The sequence below is a fragment of the Mesocricetus auratus genome, unplaced genomic scaffold (assembly GCF_017639785.1).
Source record: "Mesocricetus auratus isolate SY011 unplaced genomic scaffold, BCM_Maur_2.0 Super-Scaffold_100027, whole genome shotgun sequence".
In the NCBI taxonomy this organism is placed as follows: domain Eukaryota; kingdom Metazoa; phylum Chordata; class Mammalia; order Rodentia; family Cricetidae; genus Mesocricetus; species Mesocricetus auratus.
Genome location: NW_024429208.1, coordinates 23,234,473 through 23,252,412, shown reverse-complemented (window position 1 = coordinate 23,252,412; position 17,940 = coordinate 23,234,473). Strand labels below are relative to the sequence as shown.

General features: G+C 51.6%; 1 protein-coding gene across 1 annotated transcript in view; it reads right to left on the bottom strand.

The window, feature by feature from the left end:
- Nucleotides 1-17,940, bottom strand: part of Adamts14 (ADAM metallopeptidase with thrombospondin type 1 motif 14) — a 70,952-nt gene that overhangs the window by 14,340 nt on the left and 38,672 nt on the right. Inside the window, exons 5-12 of the mRNA XM_040732375.1 lie at nt 15,427-15,510; nt 14,766-14,913; nt 12,574-12,679; nt 10,759-10,902; nt 9,716-9,848; nt 8,440-8,553; nt 6,749-6,897; nt 3,180-3,355 (exon numbers count right to left, since the gene is read on the bottom strand). Of these exons, the coding sequence (XP_040588309.1) occupies nt 3,180-3,355; nt 6,749-6,897; nt 8,440-8,553; nt 9,716-9,848; nt 10,759-10,902; nt 12,574-12,679; nt 14,766-14,913; nt 15,427-15,510 (1,054 nt within the window). The remainder of the gene's footprint in view (nt 1-3,179; nt 3,356-6,748; nt 6,898-8,439; nt 8,554-9,715; nt 9,849-10,758; nt 10,903-12,573; nt 12,680-14,765; nt 14,914-15,426; nt 15,511-17,940) is intronic.

Below are 17,940 nucleotides of genomic sequence, written 5' to 3'. Positions count from 1 at the left end.
GAAAGCTTGCTGCTCTTCCAGCAGACCTGAGTTCAATTCTCAGCATCCAGGATGGGCTGCTAACAAGCAACTGTAACTCCAGTTCCAGGGCGTCTTCTGGCCTCTGTGGATACCTGCACACACACACATTTGCTCTCATGAATGTGTGCACACATAAAAATATATCAACCTAGCAGATACTCACTGGATACCACATCCTCCCAAAGCCCTTTGAGAAACAAGAGTAAAGGCTTGTCATGATGACTTGATTCATCTAATTTCAACATCTGAGTGAGGAAGGTTCTAGCACTAGAGGACATACAATTACTTTTTTTAGTGAACCAATGAGTTTACTATTATTATTATTATTTTTGGTTTTACGAGACAGGGTTTCTCTGTATTGTTTTTGGAGGCTATCGGTCCAGCCCGGCCTCGAACTCACAGTGATCCGCCTGCCTCTGCCTCCCGAGTGCTGGGATTAAAGGCGTGTGCCACCAACGCCCGGCTTGACCCAATGAGTTTAATTAGGGTCACTTACATGAACATTGGTGAGGGATCACTTACAGTTGCCACACCCGTCCCACTAGAAGACAATCTTAGTGTTTGCTCAGGAGCCATTCACTTCGGGTTTGCATGTATGTGTGTGTGTGTTACATATATAGGTATGCATGTACAAGCATGTGGATGGCAAAGATGGGCATCAGGTATCTTCCTCAGTCACTCTCCATCTAATATTTTGAGACAGAGTCTCTCACTGAATCCAGAGTTCCATGACTTGGCTGGGACCAGTCTCTCCCTGCCCATCCTCACCAGTACTGGAATTATAGATGTGTGTCACTGTGCCCAGCTTTTATGTGGGCCCTGGGGATCCAAACTCAGGTTGTCATGATCATTTAGTGAGCACTTTATTTACTAAGTCCCTTCCTTGTTTTCTGAGACAGGGCCTTTCATGGGATCTGGAGTGTGCCAATCAGTCTAGGCTAGCTGGCTAGTAAACTCCAGGAGCTCAACTTTCTCTATCTCCCTCATGTTGGGATTATAAGCATATGCCTAGATTTATCTTTTTAATTTTTTTTTTGGTTTTTTTGAGACAGGGTTTCTCTGTGACTCTGGAGGTTGTCCTGGAACTAGCCCTTGTAGACCAGGCTGGTCTCGAACTCACAGAGATCCGCCTGCCTCTGCCTCCCCAGTGCTGGGACTAAAGGCGTGCACCACCAATGCCCGGCTCTTTTTGAATTTTTACATGTATGGATATTCTCTGCCTGCATGTATGTCTGTGGACCATGTGTGTGCAGTGCCCATGGAGATCAGAAGGGGGCATCAGATCCCCCCTGGAATTGGAGTTACAGACTGATGTTAACCACCATGTGGTGCTGGGAATCAAACCTGAGTCCAGAACAGTTGGTGTTCTTAACCTCGGAGGCATCTCTCCAGCCCAGACTTATCTTTTTAATGTGGAGTCACTGAACTTCACATACTTACAAGGCAAACTAAACTACCTTCTCAGATCTTCCCTCCCTCCCTGCCGGCTCCCCCCCCGTCTGAGTGGTACTGGGAACCATACTAGGGTCTCATACATGCTAGACAAGTAAATGCTCCACCACTGAGCAACACCCCAACCCACAGAGCAAACATGGGACCAGAGGCTAAGTAATTTGCTTAAGGCCACACATGGAGCGGCTCAGCCAAGCTTCTAACTGCAAAGTCACTTGGGTCTTGCTTTGGCTCTGCAACCTCGCTGGGCACACTAGGAGGAGAACTGTATGTCCCAAAATGAAATGTTCCCTTCTCCCGGTTGATAATGCCCTAAAAAGGAAGTTGCAGAGAATGTATAAACACTCGCTGTGTTTCTTAGAAAAAGTGAGGTTGGGGGCTTAGCTCACTTCCTGGAATTGGCCTAAAGTCCTGGGAAAGCCTGAGGTCCAGCTGTTCCTCGACCTCCTTGCCCTGCCTGCCCAGGCCTCTCTGTTTAGTTACCTTCCCAGAGGACCTGCAAGGCATTCACAGCCAGCCCATTCCGAAGCACAGCCTAAGGAGATCAGGCAATGTCTGTGCCTCTCTCCAAGCTCCCAAAACACTGGGTCCCTTCTTGCTTCCCTCCCTCAGTACGGAGTCACAACATCGAAGACCACTTTGGAGAATCTGCCTGAGAGTCAGATTCCTGATGGGATCTGAATCTGAGAGCAGAAGGAATCCAAGGTAAGTCTGGGATGCTGAAGTCCCTTGCAACCTGAGGAATCTGTCATAAGCCTGAGCCAGGGAGCTCAGGGTGCTGAGGTCAACTCAGGCTTGGGAAGCTGCATGGGGTCCAAGAAGTAGGAATCACCACACCAGCAAAGCCCTTCCAGCCTCGGGCCTGAAGAGCCAGGCAGCAGGAGCTCTCACGGGGTACACCTGAAAAGACTGGGTGTATCAGACCGTCCAAGTCCTAAGGCCTGTGTCTATCCCAGGGCAGCCTGGAGTGTGGGGGACAAGAGGATCCCCCAGGTTCCCACCCTCCTGTCTTTCAAATGGCCTTCAGCAACTGCTAGATGGTGCCACCCATGACACCTGGAAGCCTGGCCTGCAGTGGGTTGAGGCTCTTCTAGACAGGGTACTACCCCACCCCCCCCGGGAGTGCTGCAAGCCCAGGGGTTGCACAGTGGGCTTTCCCCAGGACTTTGAGACAGACTCCAGGAAGTGAACCATGTCTTTGCCCCATCCCTCCCTTCCCCTCTCCCTCCCTCTTGCTGTTTTTGAGACAACGTCTTACTATGTATCTCTTACTGGCCTACTCTATAGACCAGGCTGGCATTCAACTCACAGAGATCTGCCTGCCTCTGCCTCCTGGATGCCAACATTAAAGGTGTATGCCGCCACATATGGCTAACTTTTTCTTAGATGTTCTCTGTAGTCTCTTTTCTAGGGCAGATGCTTTTTTATACAGGCAATGAAAAATATCTGAAAGACATCCAGCTATCAGCACCCCTGGAGAGGGCGCCCCCTCCACAAGCTGCTTGCCTTATAAGCATATAGACAAGGGATGGTCTCAGTGGTGGTGGTGGCTCCAGGAGTACACACGGGATACACAGCCATACCCAAAGGACTTGGGTGGGTCTGCCCACCAGCTCCCTGTGGCACCCCCAGGTCCTTGTGCCTCAATAGGTGGGAGAACAGAAGTGGGCACATGCTCACGAGTTGGGCAGAGCAGGGCCACTCACCATCGTCAGGCTCGTAGGGAAGCCAGCTGTGCTTGGCATTCTGGTGGATATAGTAGGAGTTGCGCTTGGCACACTGCTGGGCCCGGAAGTCCTCGTAGGGCCCAGGACAATCCTCGCTGTTGCAGATCTGGTACTCAAACATGGGCCCTGTGCATGGGCGGCCTCCATAGGCTGGACTGCAGTGGCAGAGAGATCAGGTGATCTGGCTGGCTGGGAAGCCTGGGAAGATGGGAGCTTCCTACATAAGACCTGGGACGACTCAGTCCTATAGTAGCGGCTGGAGACTGACTTATCCACGAAGTGGTGACCTACAGTGTTGGATCTGCTGAACTCGGGCCCTTCTGAACCAACTTTCTCCTTCCTTCCTTCCTTCCTTCCTCCCTCCCTCCCTCCCTTCTTCCTTCTTTCCTCCCTCCCTCCCTCCTTCTCTCTCTCTCTCTCTCTCTCTCTGTCTTTCTTTCTCTCTTTCTTTCTGATACAAAGTCTCATTTAACTCAGGCTGACTTTGGACTATGTAGCTGAGGATGGCTTTGATCTTCTGGCCTCCCCGTCCCGAGTATCAGGATTATAGGTGTTTGCCATCATGCCCAATTTATATGATGCTAGGAGTTGAACCTAGGCAAGCACTCCACCATGCTGCAAACCTAGCCTCTCCAGACCCTCTTCCTCCCTGACTATTTCACCTGCAGGAAGAAATCTAGCTCCTATCACCCTGTGTATGGGCGGCGGGGACGGACAGGACAGAATGACAGAGTCAGGGACTGGCTAGCCCTCTCCATCAGTCAGTCATCAGTCTTGCTTATTCTTTAAATCCCTCCAGTCCTTACTGCAGACTGTGTGCAGATGCTCAGTCAAGGACAAGGAGTTCTCTGCATCCGCTTCCGTTTCACAGCATAATAAACTAAGGAGCAGCCAAAGAGACTTGGATTTTGAACCAGAAGAGCTGACATCTTAGTCCCAGGCACACGGCCCTGGGTCAGTCACTTGACTTTGCTGCACCTTGATTTCCCTCTTGAAACACGGAACCATCATCTCACCTTCTGTTGCGACAAAACAGAGTAGGGTAGAGCAACCAGACACTCTTCTCCATTAGGTGGAGAGGATTAGAAAAGACTGTCAGCGTGGCAGCTGGTGAGATGACTCAACAGTTAAGAACACTGGCTAATCTGAAGGTTGGGTTTCCAGCACCCACATGGTGGTTTACAATGGTCCCTAACTCCAGTTCCCAGAGATCTGATGCCCTCTTCTGGCCTCTTCAGGCACTGCAAACACACAGTGCACACACATACATGCAGGCACAACACTCACATATAATAAAAATAAATCTTCTATAAAAGGCTATTAAGTTGGGTGACAGAGGAAGGTGAACCCTTATGAGTTCGAGGCCAGCCTAGTCGACATATTGAGCTCTAGGTCAGCTGAAGATACCTAGTGAGATCCTGTCTCAAACAAAACAAAACAAAAAAGGCAACCTATCAGTATAAAGTATGCATGTATAGGAGGTAGCCATGCCTTGCTCGGAGACCCTGGGAGAACTCCAGGCTTATCACTTGAGCACATAGCATCCTGAACACAGTGTTCAGAACACTTCCAAATAGCAGCAGCGGTTCCCTCTGGGGTATTTAAGCCACACTCCAGTGCTGAGCACACATATTATTCCATTTAAGTCACATAAAATGAAAAGCTGTTACTACAGGAAACTTAATAAATGGTAGCTCTGACCAAGGGGACAACTTGCTGGCAAATGCAAGGTGGTTTATCAGGGTTGGCACGGCTATGCCTTCCCACCACCTTGGCTGTGGTGACTCCGTCAGAGGAAAATTACAAGGTAGTCCGTGTTGACTGTCACTGCATAACATGGCTGACAAGGACACTGGTTGCTCTGGTGGCAATTCTTGCAGGTAAACTGTGCACCACCAATAGCCACTATTTCTTATTTTTTTCTCTTTCTGCATGTGCATGAGTGTGTGGTGTGCATGTGTGCATGCATGTTTACATGTATATGGATGTATACATGTATGCATGTGTGTGGTGGTCCAAAGTTGACACTGGGTATCCTCATTTTCCACTTTATTTATGGCAGCAGGATCTCATGTTGAAACTGGAGCTTGCTGGTTCTGGCTAGCTTTCCCAGCCAGTTTGCTCCGAGGAACCCTACATCCCCAATATCTCAAGTGTTAAGAATATGAGCAGCTATCACTCTTGCCCAACTTTTATATAGGTTCCAGGGAATCCAAACTCTGGTCTAGCTTGCATGACAAGTACTTTAGCCACCAAGCCCCAAATGACTATTGTTACCAAGGGGTCTGGATCTACTGTGGCCCTGTGACCTATTACTGTGAATAGTCATTATGCCTCTTAGTGTAAGGAGGGCCTGGGCCACGCCCTGTGCAAGTCCCAGGCCAGGGGGCTCGTGGGAGCTTCACCCAGTTTATCCATTACTCATTAGGGTGTTTTTTTTTTTTTTAGTTTTTACGAGACAGGGTTTCTCTGTATTATTTTCGAGGCTGTCGGTCCAGCCCAGCCTCGAACTCACAGAGATCCACCTGCCTCTGCCTCCCGAGTGCTGGGATTAAAGGCATGTGCCACCACCCCCCCAGCTCTCATTAGGGTGTCCTAAGCAAGCAGTTTCACCCTGGGAGATGAGGACTATGGGAAACTGGGGCTCAGACATTTCATAGCCATGAAGTAGGGAAAGGATCCTACCAAGATGACAAAAAGGGACAAACAAGTATCTCCCCAGATCACTGACGCAGGCAACAGAGGTATTGGTGATAGACAAAAGTTTAAAAAAATGAAAGTTTGTGTATGTGGCAGAAAGCAAACCTAATAGTGGGTGGTACACTGAAAGTAGTGTATACTTGGGCTGGAGAGATGGCTAAGAGGTTAAGAGCACTGGCTGCTCTTCTAGAGGTCCTGAGTTCAATTCCCAGCAACCACATGGTGGCTCACAACCATCTGTAATGAGATCTGGTGCCCTCTTCTGGCTTGCAGGCAGAACACTGTATACTTATTAATAATAAATAAAATAATTTTTTAAAATACCAGCTTAAAAAAAAAGAAAGCTGTGTATACTCAAAATTTGGCCAAAAATTGGGATGGTGGGAGGTCTTGAATACCTGACAGAGTCCTGGGCCCACCCAGTCTCTCTGGGGACCCCTCTTGATATGACCACTTGAAATGCTATCTCAGGCACATCTCTGGAAGTCAACCCCGATGGCTCACTAGTAAAGGCAGGTAGGAGAGACCTGCCTTGCTCCAATGCTCTGGGGTCTTATCCAGGAAACACATGACTGTCTGTAGGTGTCACTCCAACCTTCTGGGGTCTTATCCAGGAATCACATGACTGTCTGTAGGTGTCACTCCAACCTTCTGGGGTCTCATCCAGGAAACACATGACTGTCTGTAGGTGTCACTCCAACCTTCTGGGGTCTTATCCAGGAAACACATGACTGTCTGTAGGTGTCGCTCTCCTGTGCCCTGTCTACTGCCTTCCCCTCTGAGTGTCTCACCTCTGGGTAGGTGGTGTCCTCTGCCCTGCCCACCTCAACTCAGGTTACCACACTCACGGAGGGTTGTCGCAGCTCCGGCTTCGGGATCGCACTCCACCTCCGCATGACCGAGAACAGGAGCCAAATTTGGTCCAGGAACTCCAGCCTCCATCCTGGCCATACATTTGCTCCGGTGACTTCCAGATACAGTGACCTTTGAAACACCACTGGGGTAGAGCAGAGGTCATAGGGTCACCTTGGGCCACCACAGTGGAGCCTGCAACAAGGGTGTTCTTTGGGGCACACAGCATAGCTGACGGATACCATGGCAAACCCAGAAAGAGAGAGCCATTAAGAGACTAGCCTGGGGAGTGAACGGGACAGGATTCCAGCCCTACTGGAATATAGGTAGCTGAGCCACCTCAGGCAAAAGGCTTGCTGTCCTGGGTGTAGCCATCTTTCTCCAGTGCAGTGCTGGTAACAGAACCGCAGTCAGCAGCCACACACACAGCCCTCCAGAAACAGCCAATATTCATTACTCAATGAGATTTGTGATGACAATGAATGAACCACTATTTCATGCATCACTCTGTCTGGTGCGGGAAGGGCTGAGAGGGAAGGAAAGACAATTGTCTCACCCTGTCAGAAGCTTACCTGTACCCTGAAATGCCTCCCTAGGAACCATAAACATGTATGAGCCAAGTCTCTGGCCTGTGGCCAAGGGACAGATGCACAGTGTCTGAAAAACCTGGGTTTGAATCCCAGCTCAGCTGTTATGCGATGTGTGTGGCCTCTTCACTTTATAGGACCTCAGCTTACTCATTGGTTAAACTGCCCTAAGAGCTGAAGGCACAGGGCTGGGTTCTCATACAAGGCCTAAGGTGACTCTCTTCCATTTTATCATGGGGTATTGGAAAAAAAATACAGTATTTTCTGGATGAGATGAACTGCTCAAATTTGGAGTTCCCTAATGGGACTTAGAAAGCCCAGATACCTGTGCTTCGTTTGAACAGCAGAGTCAATCTTTTAGAGTCCTGAGATGTTTAAAGTGAAGGTTGATTTACATACCACAGGAGCCACTCATTTTGAGTGTGCAAGCATCTTCATAATCCAGAGGTGCATATCCAGCATCACAATCCACCTTCAGAACATTTTCACCACCACCCCCAAACTCCCTTATAGCCCTCAGGGGTCACCTCCTACTCTAGGAGTGGGATTTGTAAAGCTCTTCAGAAGATGTGTAGCCAAGATGGAGACCCATTGGCTAACCTCATGCGGGACAATGACTGGGAGGATACGGGACTTTAAACAAGGCTGCTTAGGGCTCTCAGACCAGCCATGGATTTCTCTACACCATGAAGGTCCAAGGAAGCAAACACACACCTGGAAATACAGGAAGGGCAGATTGTGGAAGAGGAGAGATGTAGGGGTGGAGAGGAGGTGCCAGGGAGACGGGGAGTAGATGGGGTAGCTGGAGTCCCCCCTGTATCCCTCTCTGTTAACAACTCACCCTGTGACCTACCCTTTCCTTAACCCATCTGGGGTTCATTGAAGCAAGCCTACTGTAGCTCAAGTGACCATGCTAAACCAGGCTGACCATAAAGGCCAAGGGACAAAGAGCAACGTGGACGTGTGGGTTCATGAGAAGACTCTAAGCATGTGTACCATCCATGCCACATAGAAGCCGAACCCTGGCACCTACGCCCATGCCAGGGACGGACGGTCTGCACCTTAGGAGGGCCACTCCCTCCACAGCCCCACACAGGTACCTTGTCCGGTGCGCACTCTGTCCCATCCAGCGGGGGCCCCTTCTTGGTCTTGCAGAAGTATGGGTTGTCGGGATGGCTGCACCACAGCTGCTTGCAGGGCTCAAAGGTCCTGAACTATGAGGCAGGGGGATGAGGTAGGTAGTGACAGAGAGAAAGGAAGGCATGGTGGATGCTGGGACCCAAGACACTACAAGGTGGTCAGAACCTCGTGTACTACCAGACCCCACTCAGCCCTAAATGCCAACAGCTCCTGGGCCTCCTCTGTGCCCTTCCTGCAGTCTGAGAAGGGGCGCTTCCCAGGGCGCATACTCTGTCCTCTCCCCACAAGCTACTCGCTCCCTGATCCTTGGGCACGTGAGGGATCTTGAGGGATCTCACATGAAGTTGACACTGCCCCATCTCCTTCTAATGGGGACACCCAGTGAGGCCAGAGGTCAGTCACCCAGTGCTCCAGACTGGAAGGGTGCCCCCGATTTCATTAGTACTTTCTTAGCATCTCCCCAAAGGCAGACAGGCATCCCCAAGTACAGCACTTGAGCACTGAAGTCCACACTCTGTTCTTCAGTCCCAAAGCAGTATTGTGTCAAGCTACGTGTCCCAGTGTGAGAAAAATAACCACACAAGGGTCCCATGCTACCAAACAGAGCATCCTCTCCTGCTGAGGGGAGGGGAGGGAGGCTTAAGTCTCAGGGTATAGAGACAAAGTCCTAGGGACACAGAGCCTACTCTTTAGATGCCCCTACGCTGAGATGTCCTCTTGTGTGTCTCTTCAGGGTAGACCAAGCTGACCCGCAGCCTTAAGGGTCATCCCTTGCCCTGTCCTGGAGAGTTGGGGTCAGGTTATGCTCCCTGGTACCAACGGCCTCCAGCGGGAGGATAAAAACATGCCTATGACCTCATGGAAAGGTGACTTGCAGACACAGGGCTAAGGAGACAGACCACCACGCCCTACCACAGTGTCCAGAGGTGGGAACTCTTCTGACCCAGGCCCAGCCCCTGACCTGACACCTGGGCTACCTCACAAGTAAACTCCTCCAGGGACCAGACCAGCCTGGGTATCAATGGCTGCTTGCCCTCCTTGCCTCTGTGTTCAGGCCTCTCTATCCATGTGGCTTGAAGGTAGGACTGGATGGAGTCTACACCCTGCCCCTCATCTCTTCCCAATATGCTGGAACCAAGCCTGCAAGCCCATCCCTAGGCCTGCTACCAGCAGGGTTGACAGTACACTGTAAAGCAACGACCTGGATCATACTACCCTGACACCCAGCCTACTCACAGCCAGACAGGTGTGGTACCCAGTGCCGAAGTCAAAACGGCACTGCTCATCCATGGAGTAGTCGATCCCAGGCAGTTCCGGGGGCTGGGGCCAGGTGCGCTCAAAGGGGTCATCAAGGAGGCAGTCGTAGGAACTGCAGTGGGAACAAAGGGAGTTAGCGGCCAGTCTGAGGGCTAGAAATCCCAAGCCTTCCCTCCCCAGGTCGGGGCTTTTAACTAGCAAGGAAGGCCTACAGGGATTTTTGCCCATTGTCCTGGGCCCCAGCTGTCCCTGCCAAGGAGGATGGGGTGTTACAGCATCCTTCATCCTCTGTGACTGACTAGCAGGAGGAGGACTCCAGGGGCAAGGGTACCATGGCCTAGCTAAAGAACTCAGGGTGGGTCAAACTGACCTCCAGATCCAAGGGTCATCCCTTGCCTTGTCCTTCAGGGCAGGGCCAAGATTATGTTCCCTATATGGCCTCATAGATACAGCTGATAGCTGGCTTGTGGCATTGCTTTGCACACATAAAAGGATGCGCTCTGGATGAGATTAGGGATGGACTTACAGACAATTTGAGGGCGCACTGCTGGAGTCAAAGCGTATCCACCATGCAGGAGGCATGCTGGGTAGACAGTGCCAGCCAGCTACTATAGAAGGTCGGTGCCTAGTGTCCCTGTCTCTGTCTGCCTGGAACACCTGACCTACACCTCCTCATGCCTTCCCTCCATCCCTGTCTCTGGGGCCCTGGGTAACTGAAGCTACCCTAGCTCCATCTACGGCATGGCGTCATCTGCACACTTAACGAACGCAGATTCCCAGGCACAGCCCACAGAGAACCCTGGTTCTTAATAGTACTTCTGCGATTGTGGTCCCTTGGTCACAGGGAGGTGGAAGAGTCACTAACCCACCTGTCTGCTAATGTGGGAGTTTTAGGCCAGGTGAGGGAACGGGGGCAAAGGAGACACAGAAAGACCAGGCCAAGCAGGGGGGCGAGGGCAGGGCAGAGTCCAGGCTGTGTAACCTGGGTTTGCCCACCCCTCCCCTTCCCTGGGAGAACCTACGGGAGGTAGCGGCTGAGCTCCAACTTGCTGCAGCGGGACCAATGGAACCGGTGGAAGGCAGCCTGCACCAGGGGCGCCATGACACTGCCCAGGCTGGTCTCATCATCACAGCCATTTCCCTGGCCATCGTGCTCCATGCCAAGCCTAGAGAGCAAGGGAAAGTCATGCTGTGGGTACTGACGCTGTGAATACAGACCGATGGATGCCCAACAGCAGACACTGCCTTGACCAGGAATTCAGACTGGGCCTACTAGCCTTAGCTCCCTGACCATGCCTCTGCTCCTCTCCTCCCCCCTGGAGACTCACCCCTCCCTCAGACCCTAGCCACATCCTCCCTGCTCTTGAGGATGACACCAATAACCACTCACCTTCCTTGACCCCCCGCCCCTTCCAATCATTCCCATGGCCCAGGCCCTTCCAGGCCTCTGGACATGCCCAGCCCATGGACAGGACACTCTGTTCCTCCTGCATCGCCCCCCCCCCATGTGGCTGGCACCAAGCTAGCAGGCCCATCCCTGGGCCCATTGCCTGCCGGGTAGAAGGTCCCTGTGGGAGCTCCTGTTGTATGACATCAGCTCCAGCTGCCACATCTATGGCTTGACCTTCAAAGCAGGGCCACTTGCTCCGCTATCAACAGTCTCGTGTTGTCCCACAGAGAGGCTTCTGCACGCCAGGACCAGCGTCATTAGGTTCTCTCTAGCCAGCCTCACTCATCGCATCCCTCCGTGTGCGAACTTAAAACTCTCCTCGATGGCTGGGCAGTCTCGGCACACGTCTTTAGTCCACCACTTGAGAGGCAGAGGCAGGCAGGTCTCCATGAGTTCGAGGCCAGCCTGGTCTACATAGTGAGTTCCAGGCTAGCCAGACTACATAGTAGGTGGGACCCTGTCTGAAACAAACAAACAGATCACCCCTCCCTCTGTGTAGGATTCTGTACGTCGTAGGCACCCATGAAAGTTTAAACTTACAACTTTGCTCTTTAAACTGATATTCAAGACCAAAGCCCAACACTCTAATTTCTTAAATAATTGCCATTGATTCATCAGCCCTTGATCACTAGATGGACACGGCGTAGACCTATAAACTTGACCTGGCCTCTCAGCAGGGAAGGAAGGGGCCTCTACTTAGGAAAGAGTGGGTGTCTCCTGCCCTTTACAGCAACTCAACCGCCCAGCACACGATGGGTGCTCACGGAATAATGAATGAAGCCAGGTGAGGTGTCACACGACTACAGTCACAGAATGTGGGCAGTCTGAAGCAGGAGGATCCATAGTTCAAGGACATCCTCAGCTAGTTTGAGACTAGTTTGGGCTATAATGAGACCCTGTCTCAAAAAACAAACACACAAACAAACCAAAAACAAAAACAAAAAAGAATAATTCACATACTAGCAAGGGAGTGAATGAATGTGTTCTAAACAGCATCCAAGTCCACAGAACCGGCTGCCAGCCACAACTGGCTTACTGCCTGGGCTCAGAGTGTGCCTGTTTATGGTGGGCTTGGGCAAGTCCCTCAGAGGGCGCAAGCCAGGGTGAGCTGGAACTGGTTTCTAAAGGATACTGGGGTAAAGACAGAGTGGAGAAACAGCAAGGACAGAGGCCACCCAGACACCAGGTCTTGTCTATGACAGGTACTCTGCCACCAGCCTGACAAGAGCCAGGCTACATGTGTTCCCTACAGACATGGGCATGGCTTCCTGCCACGGGTCAGTGACAGAACCTGACCTTGGCCCTTTACCCTCAGGCCCCCTCTGAGCCCAGTACTAGGCCCATAACCTTAGAGTCACTCCCACTCCCACCCTCCTGTGGCACTTACACGTGACCAGTCTCATGAGCCACCACAAAAGCTGAAGAGAAGCCATCCTCGTGGTTGAGGGCACAGCTTCGTAGGGGGTGGCACATACCAGTGACAGGTGCATACCCTGCCAAGGAAAAGGAGAGAGACCACAGGCAGGTGAGGCGTGGTGTGCTGACCTGTGTGCGCAGCCTGAACCACACAGAGACAGCCCAACCTGGTAGATGCTGGAGGCTCCTGGGAAGAAAGGGTCTCAAAATCTCTTCCCAGAGAACAAACACAGGCCCGTTGCCACCACGCCCCAGGATTTGGACTTGCTCTTGGCCTATAGTTTTCCATGTTCTAGAAGCAACGCCTTTTGAACAAGTGGAACATCCAGGTGAGACCCAAGCCTGCACATACTCTAATTCTGTGAGTCACTCAACAAACAAGCTGAGAACACTTTCTCTATGGAAGTCAGGGATGGCCCTGTGTTAGGTACGGTGGGGAACCAGGTACAGTGGCATCTGTCTATAGTCCCAGTTATTCTTGAGACTAAGGCAGCAAGGTCACATGAGTCCAGGAGTTTGAGACCAGTCTGGGCAAGATAGAGACACATCAATAACAGTAACAAGGAATGGGGGAGAGAGGAGGAGGAGTTGGGAAAGGAGGTGGAGAGGAGAGGGGAGGAGGAGGACAAGAAAAAAGAGGAGGAAGAAGAAAGAGGAGGAAAGAGAAGGAGGAGGAGGAGGAAGAGGAAGAGGAAGAAGAAGAAGAACCCATAGGGGAAACAGAGAAGAAGACCACACCTCTACTTCCAACACACCCATCGTTAACGAGGGCCTAGCTCAGCTTGGAGATGGGAACTGGGTACCACAGTTCAAGCATTGAGAGTTCTAGGAAGAGATGAAGGAAAGGAAAGGAATGTCTGACGGGCCCAGGGAAAGAAGTCAAAGGAGTGACTTCTGAGGGCCAAGCTGGAGAACAGGCAAGATGAACTCTCCTGAGTTTGGGGAGATGCAGGCAGCAGAGCAAGCAGCCATGCTGTTAGTAGGCACTGCTGTCCCAAGGCCTGTGAACCAAGGATCTGCCTTCAGTAACGCCTATAGGGCTGAGGGCTGGGGCTCAGTGCTTAAGACTAAGCTGAGCTTGCGAGACACTGCGCAGGTGGCAATAAACAACCAAAGCAGGCCCCAACTGCAGCAGGAGTACAGGCTGGGACAATCTGGAGATGGAGGTGTGGACAGGAAGGGCTCCTCGCCCAGGCCTGCAGTAACTAACTAGAGAGCGCTCCGTGACTTAAAGTCACACCGACTCCACCTTCCATCTTGACAGGGTTTGGGGAACACACATGTAATGGTGCAGCAAAAAGGGGCATGGAGCCTCTCAGCCTGTAGCTCCGGGGTTAGCACTACATGCCACGTGCCTGTCTGTGTCTTGTCCACATGTGTGCGTGTATCTGGGTGTCAGGGTATAATCGTACACATGTTTACGGTGTCACTGTGTGTGTGCATGTGTATGCACACATATGCCTTTATACACACTTGGAACCTGGTGGTTCAGACACAGCAGCCCTCAGGTAGGCAGCCTAGCCGACTCATTTCCACCATTAAACTAGTAAAACACCTAAAAAGGCCCTCAGTGTGTGATGTAGAGAGCCAGCGTGGCCTCGGTGTGCCTCCTCGCCACATGGTGCCTCAGTTTCCCCATATGGGAACTGTGATCAGCACTGCATGTATATAGATGCTTATGGTTGTCAATACTGCCATGGACTTGTGCAGGCCCCCTTACTCTCTATCCAGCGAGCAGCTGGCAGATGGAGGACAGTCAGTATTACGCTTTCCCCCATTTGCAACTTGGAAGAATCCAGAAGCTGAAGAGCTCCTGGATCTGTGGGGTGGCGTGGGGCATGGCTTCCTTTCCTAATGTCATACAATCTTCCCCAAGTGCTCACAGTCTGGAGTGAGAAGCATGGCCAAGGCCTCTGAGGTCTTCAAGCAGCTGGGGGGTTTCAGACAGCGGCTCCAGGCAGGATTGAGGCAGTGTGGTACATTCCCCGGCCACAGTCCTTAAGTTCCAAGGCTTACCCCTCTGCCCATCTAGGACCTGTCCCCTCTTCTTGCCTGGAGTGGGCCCCACGGGCAGAACATTGCTCTCCAGGTCCAGCCCTGAACTTCCACTTCTGCCCTGCAGGCTGCTCACACCTGGCCATGGTAACAGAGACCCTTGCATACCTGAGGGACCGAAGTTCTGGCGGGTGAGGAAGATGACGTGGTCATGGTGTTCGGTGTGGCTAGGGTCCTGGCGCTGCTGGGAGTATGCCCAGCGGCACACCTGCTCCAGGCTGCGTGCTGGGTTCCCTCTCTCGATCAAACTCAGAGACTGCAGGGACCAGAAGGGTGGAAAGGATTAAAGGCTTCAGACGTCACGGGAATTCTCCATAGAGGGAGAGCACCGAGGCCCAGGGGACAGCAGTCTCTCCTAGAAATCACCAGCTGTCCACACCTAGCTGATGCTGGCACACGGTCCTCCCCAACACTATTGCTTGCTAAGCCCTGCTCCATACCCATGCGCACTAGAGACTCCATGCATGCTGTTTCCATTCTTGCTAACCTACAAAGCGTCAACTGTGTCGAGCGCTTCCCCATACCAAATACTCACTCCCTCATCCAGTCTCTATGGTAGCTTGTGAGGAAAGTGTGACTTTCACACCCACTAGCCTGGTGTAGGGCTACAGAGGTCAGGGTCCCTAAGTTCAACAATGATGGAACTTGTCTCCATCACTGCCTCACCCGCAAGCCTCGCTTTCCCTACAGACTCCTCAAGGAAAGGGATTTGGTAGGCAAGTCTCCTGCTTGCCATCCACCTGCCTCCCTCCAGTCAGCCAGGGCTCACCTGTCGGTAGCCCACCATGATCAAGCGGACGAGGGCGATGTTCACGTGGGCCCCCAGCGATTCATCATGGTAAATCTCATCCACCTACAAGAAAAGCACAGAGTAAAGCTAGCAAATTTCCCTGGAGGCGGAGATGGGCTACTACATGCCATACATCAGGCCAGGTTCTAACATACAGCACCGTTTCACCCCTCCATGACCTTATCCAGAAGGCCTTTTCCTCCCTGCTTTACCAAGTAAAGATACTGAGTCTAAGAGAGGTGATGACTTACCCAGGGACACATGGCTGGGATTCCAATCCCAGACACCATTCCCAACCCTGAGCTCTTTCCACAGAGCCCAAGTCTATGGGGCGAGGGATGGCTTCAGGTAGTGATTGACCAAGATGCTCAATGAGATGTTCAACTGTCTTCCTCTGAAGAGTCTCTTCCAGAGAGGTCACCTGACTCAAGGGTCCCCCTTTGAAGCTCCCTGTTGTTGTAACAGCTCTAAGCATCTTCCAATCATTGCTGGGATGGCATTACTAGGTGGTGCCCGCACAGTACAGCCCCGGTCATGGAACCTACTCCAAGGTAAATAAATCCCCAGAATAGGACAATGCTCGAGGACCTTTGGATGGACAGTGACAGCATCACCCAGGAACATGTTAGAAACAGTCTTCGCACCCTAAGCCTCCCCAGTCAAATCTGCATTTGAACAAAGCACCTGGACATGCTTGGATTCTATCAAGGGGGAGGAGCTTAGCTCAGAACCTCAGGACCTGGGACACTGAGGAGTCTCCCCATAGGCAGCATCCAGAACCCAGTCCTGGACACTCCCTGCCAGGAAGCCTGGATACAGAAGGAATCAGCCTCTTTGTCTACTCCCAAGGATGGGACAATCACCCTTTCCTGAGGACGTCCACCTCCGGAGTTAACTCAGGATACTGGGTTAGACACACCTGCTTTCTTTAAGTAGTCGTTTAAGGGGCTGGAGACCTGAGTAAAAGCAGGATGAAATAGTGAACATCTTGGCAAGCCCAGTGTTCCTATAGGGAGATGGCAGATGGAGACAGGAGAGTCCCCACAAGCTCACAGACCAGCCAGCCTGGTGTTTGCAGCAGTGAGTGATGAATGATGAAAAAGACTCAGCAAGATAGAAACTGATGCCCCAAATTGCTGTCTGATCTCCACAGGTACACTGTGCTGTGCACACACCTACACGCCTTCTTGAGCACACACACAGACACATACACCACACCACATGTACACACACACATACACAGACACCATACCACAAACACACACAGAGACACATATATCACATACACACACATGAATCCACACCACATATTCACGCACAAAGGCGTTTTAAAAGGCATATAACCAAGCAAAATATTTCACTGTAAACACACATATATACGCGCACATACAAAAGAAGAAAATTATATCACTTAGCAATCAACTATATAATAACCTCAGTTAACAAACGTCTTGTCACATATGCATGCCTGGGTGCAAGTTTACACTGAACATACTGTTGGTGTTTTGCTGGCTTCATGGAAAATGTTCTGTGTCTTCAACTGTGACTTCTGGTGTCTGCATAAAACATGCCATCACTAATGTGACTAACATCCCAGATAGCAGTTGAGAGTCTTAGGAAGAAATGGCTCCCTCAGTCAGTCAGTGTAGACAATAATAAAGCAACTACTTGGAGTTGTGGGTTCAAATCCCAACTTTTTTTCTTTTAATTTTTAGTTTTATATAATGAGTGTTTTGCCTGCCATGTACGTCTGAGTACCAAGGGCATGCAGTTCCCACAGAGGCCAGAAGATGGTGTTGGATCCCCGGGACTGGAGTGACAAATGGTTGTGCCATGCCTGCGCTGGGAGTTGAACCCTGGCCCTCAGGAAAGGCAGCCAGTGCTTTTAACTGCTGAGCGATCACCCCAGCCCCCTCAGCTCTGTTTTGCTGTAATCCCCTAGCTGGCTTGGGGCACAGCTCGGAGCTCCTTTTCCTTTTCCTGCAAAATGGAAATAGCAATGGCTGCCCTGTATAAATGTCTGGAAACCACAAGGGAGACACAAGCACAGAGGCGCCGTCAGGGACACGCAGTGGTGACCTCTGACTCCTGCTGCATGGCTTCCTGGGAGCTGGGTGGTTTCATGGCTGCCCTTGTCTCATCACTTCTGTCCCCTGTGCCCTTTGTCACCAGATCTTTCTCATGCGTATGGAAAGTGTCTAACCTACGGCGGTGAAGGGGTGGCTGGCCACTAAACAGAGAGGAATCACCCTAATTCCACACTTGTGAGTCCTACAAGGAGGAAAGCCCAGGACGGAGCCTGGAGACCTGGTGGGCCAGCAAAGAATGAAGCCAGGCTGTGGGCCCAGGGCCGTGATTTAGACGCTGCCTACACCACAGAGCCCAGCTCCAGCCCATCCTCCCAGAGCCCAGGGCTGGCAGTGGCCCCTGTACATGAGCAGCCAGCAGCAGCCAGCACTGGGCTTCTGCCACCGGCTTTCCTGGCGCCTGCAT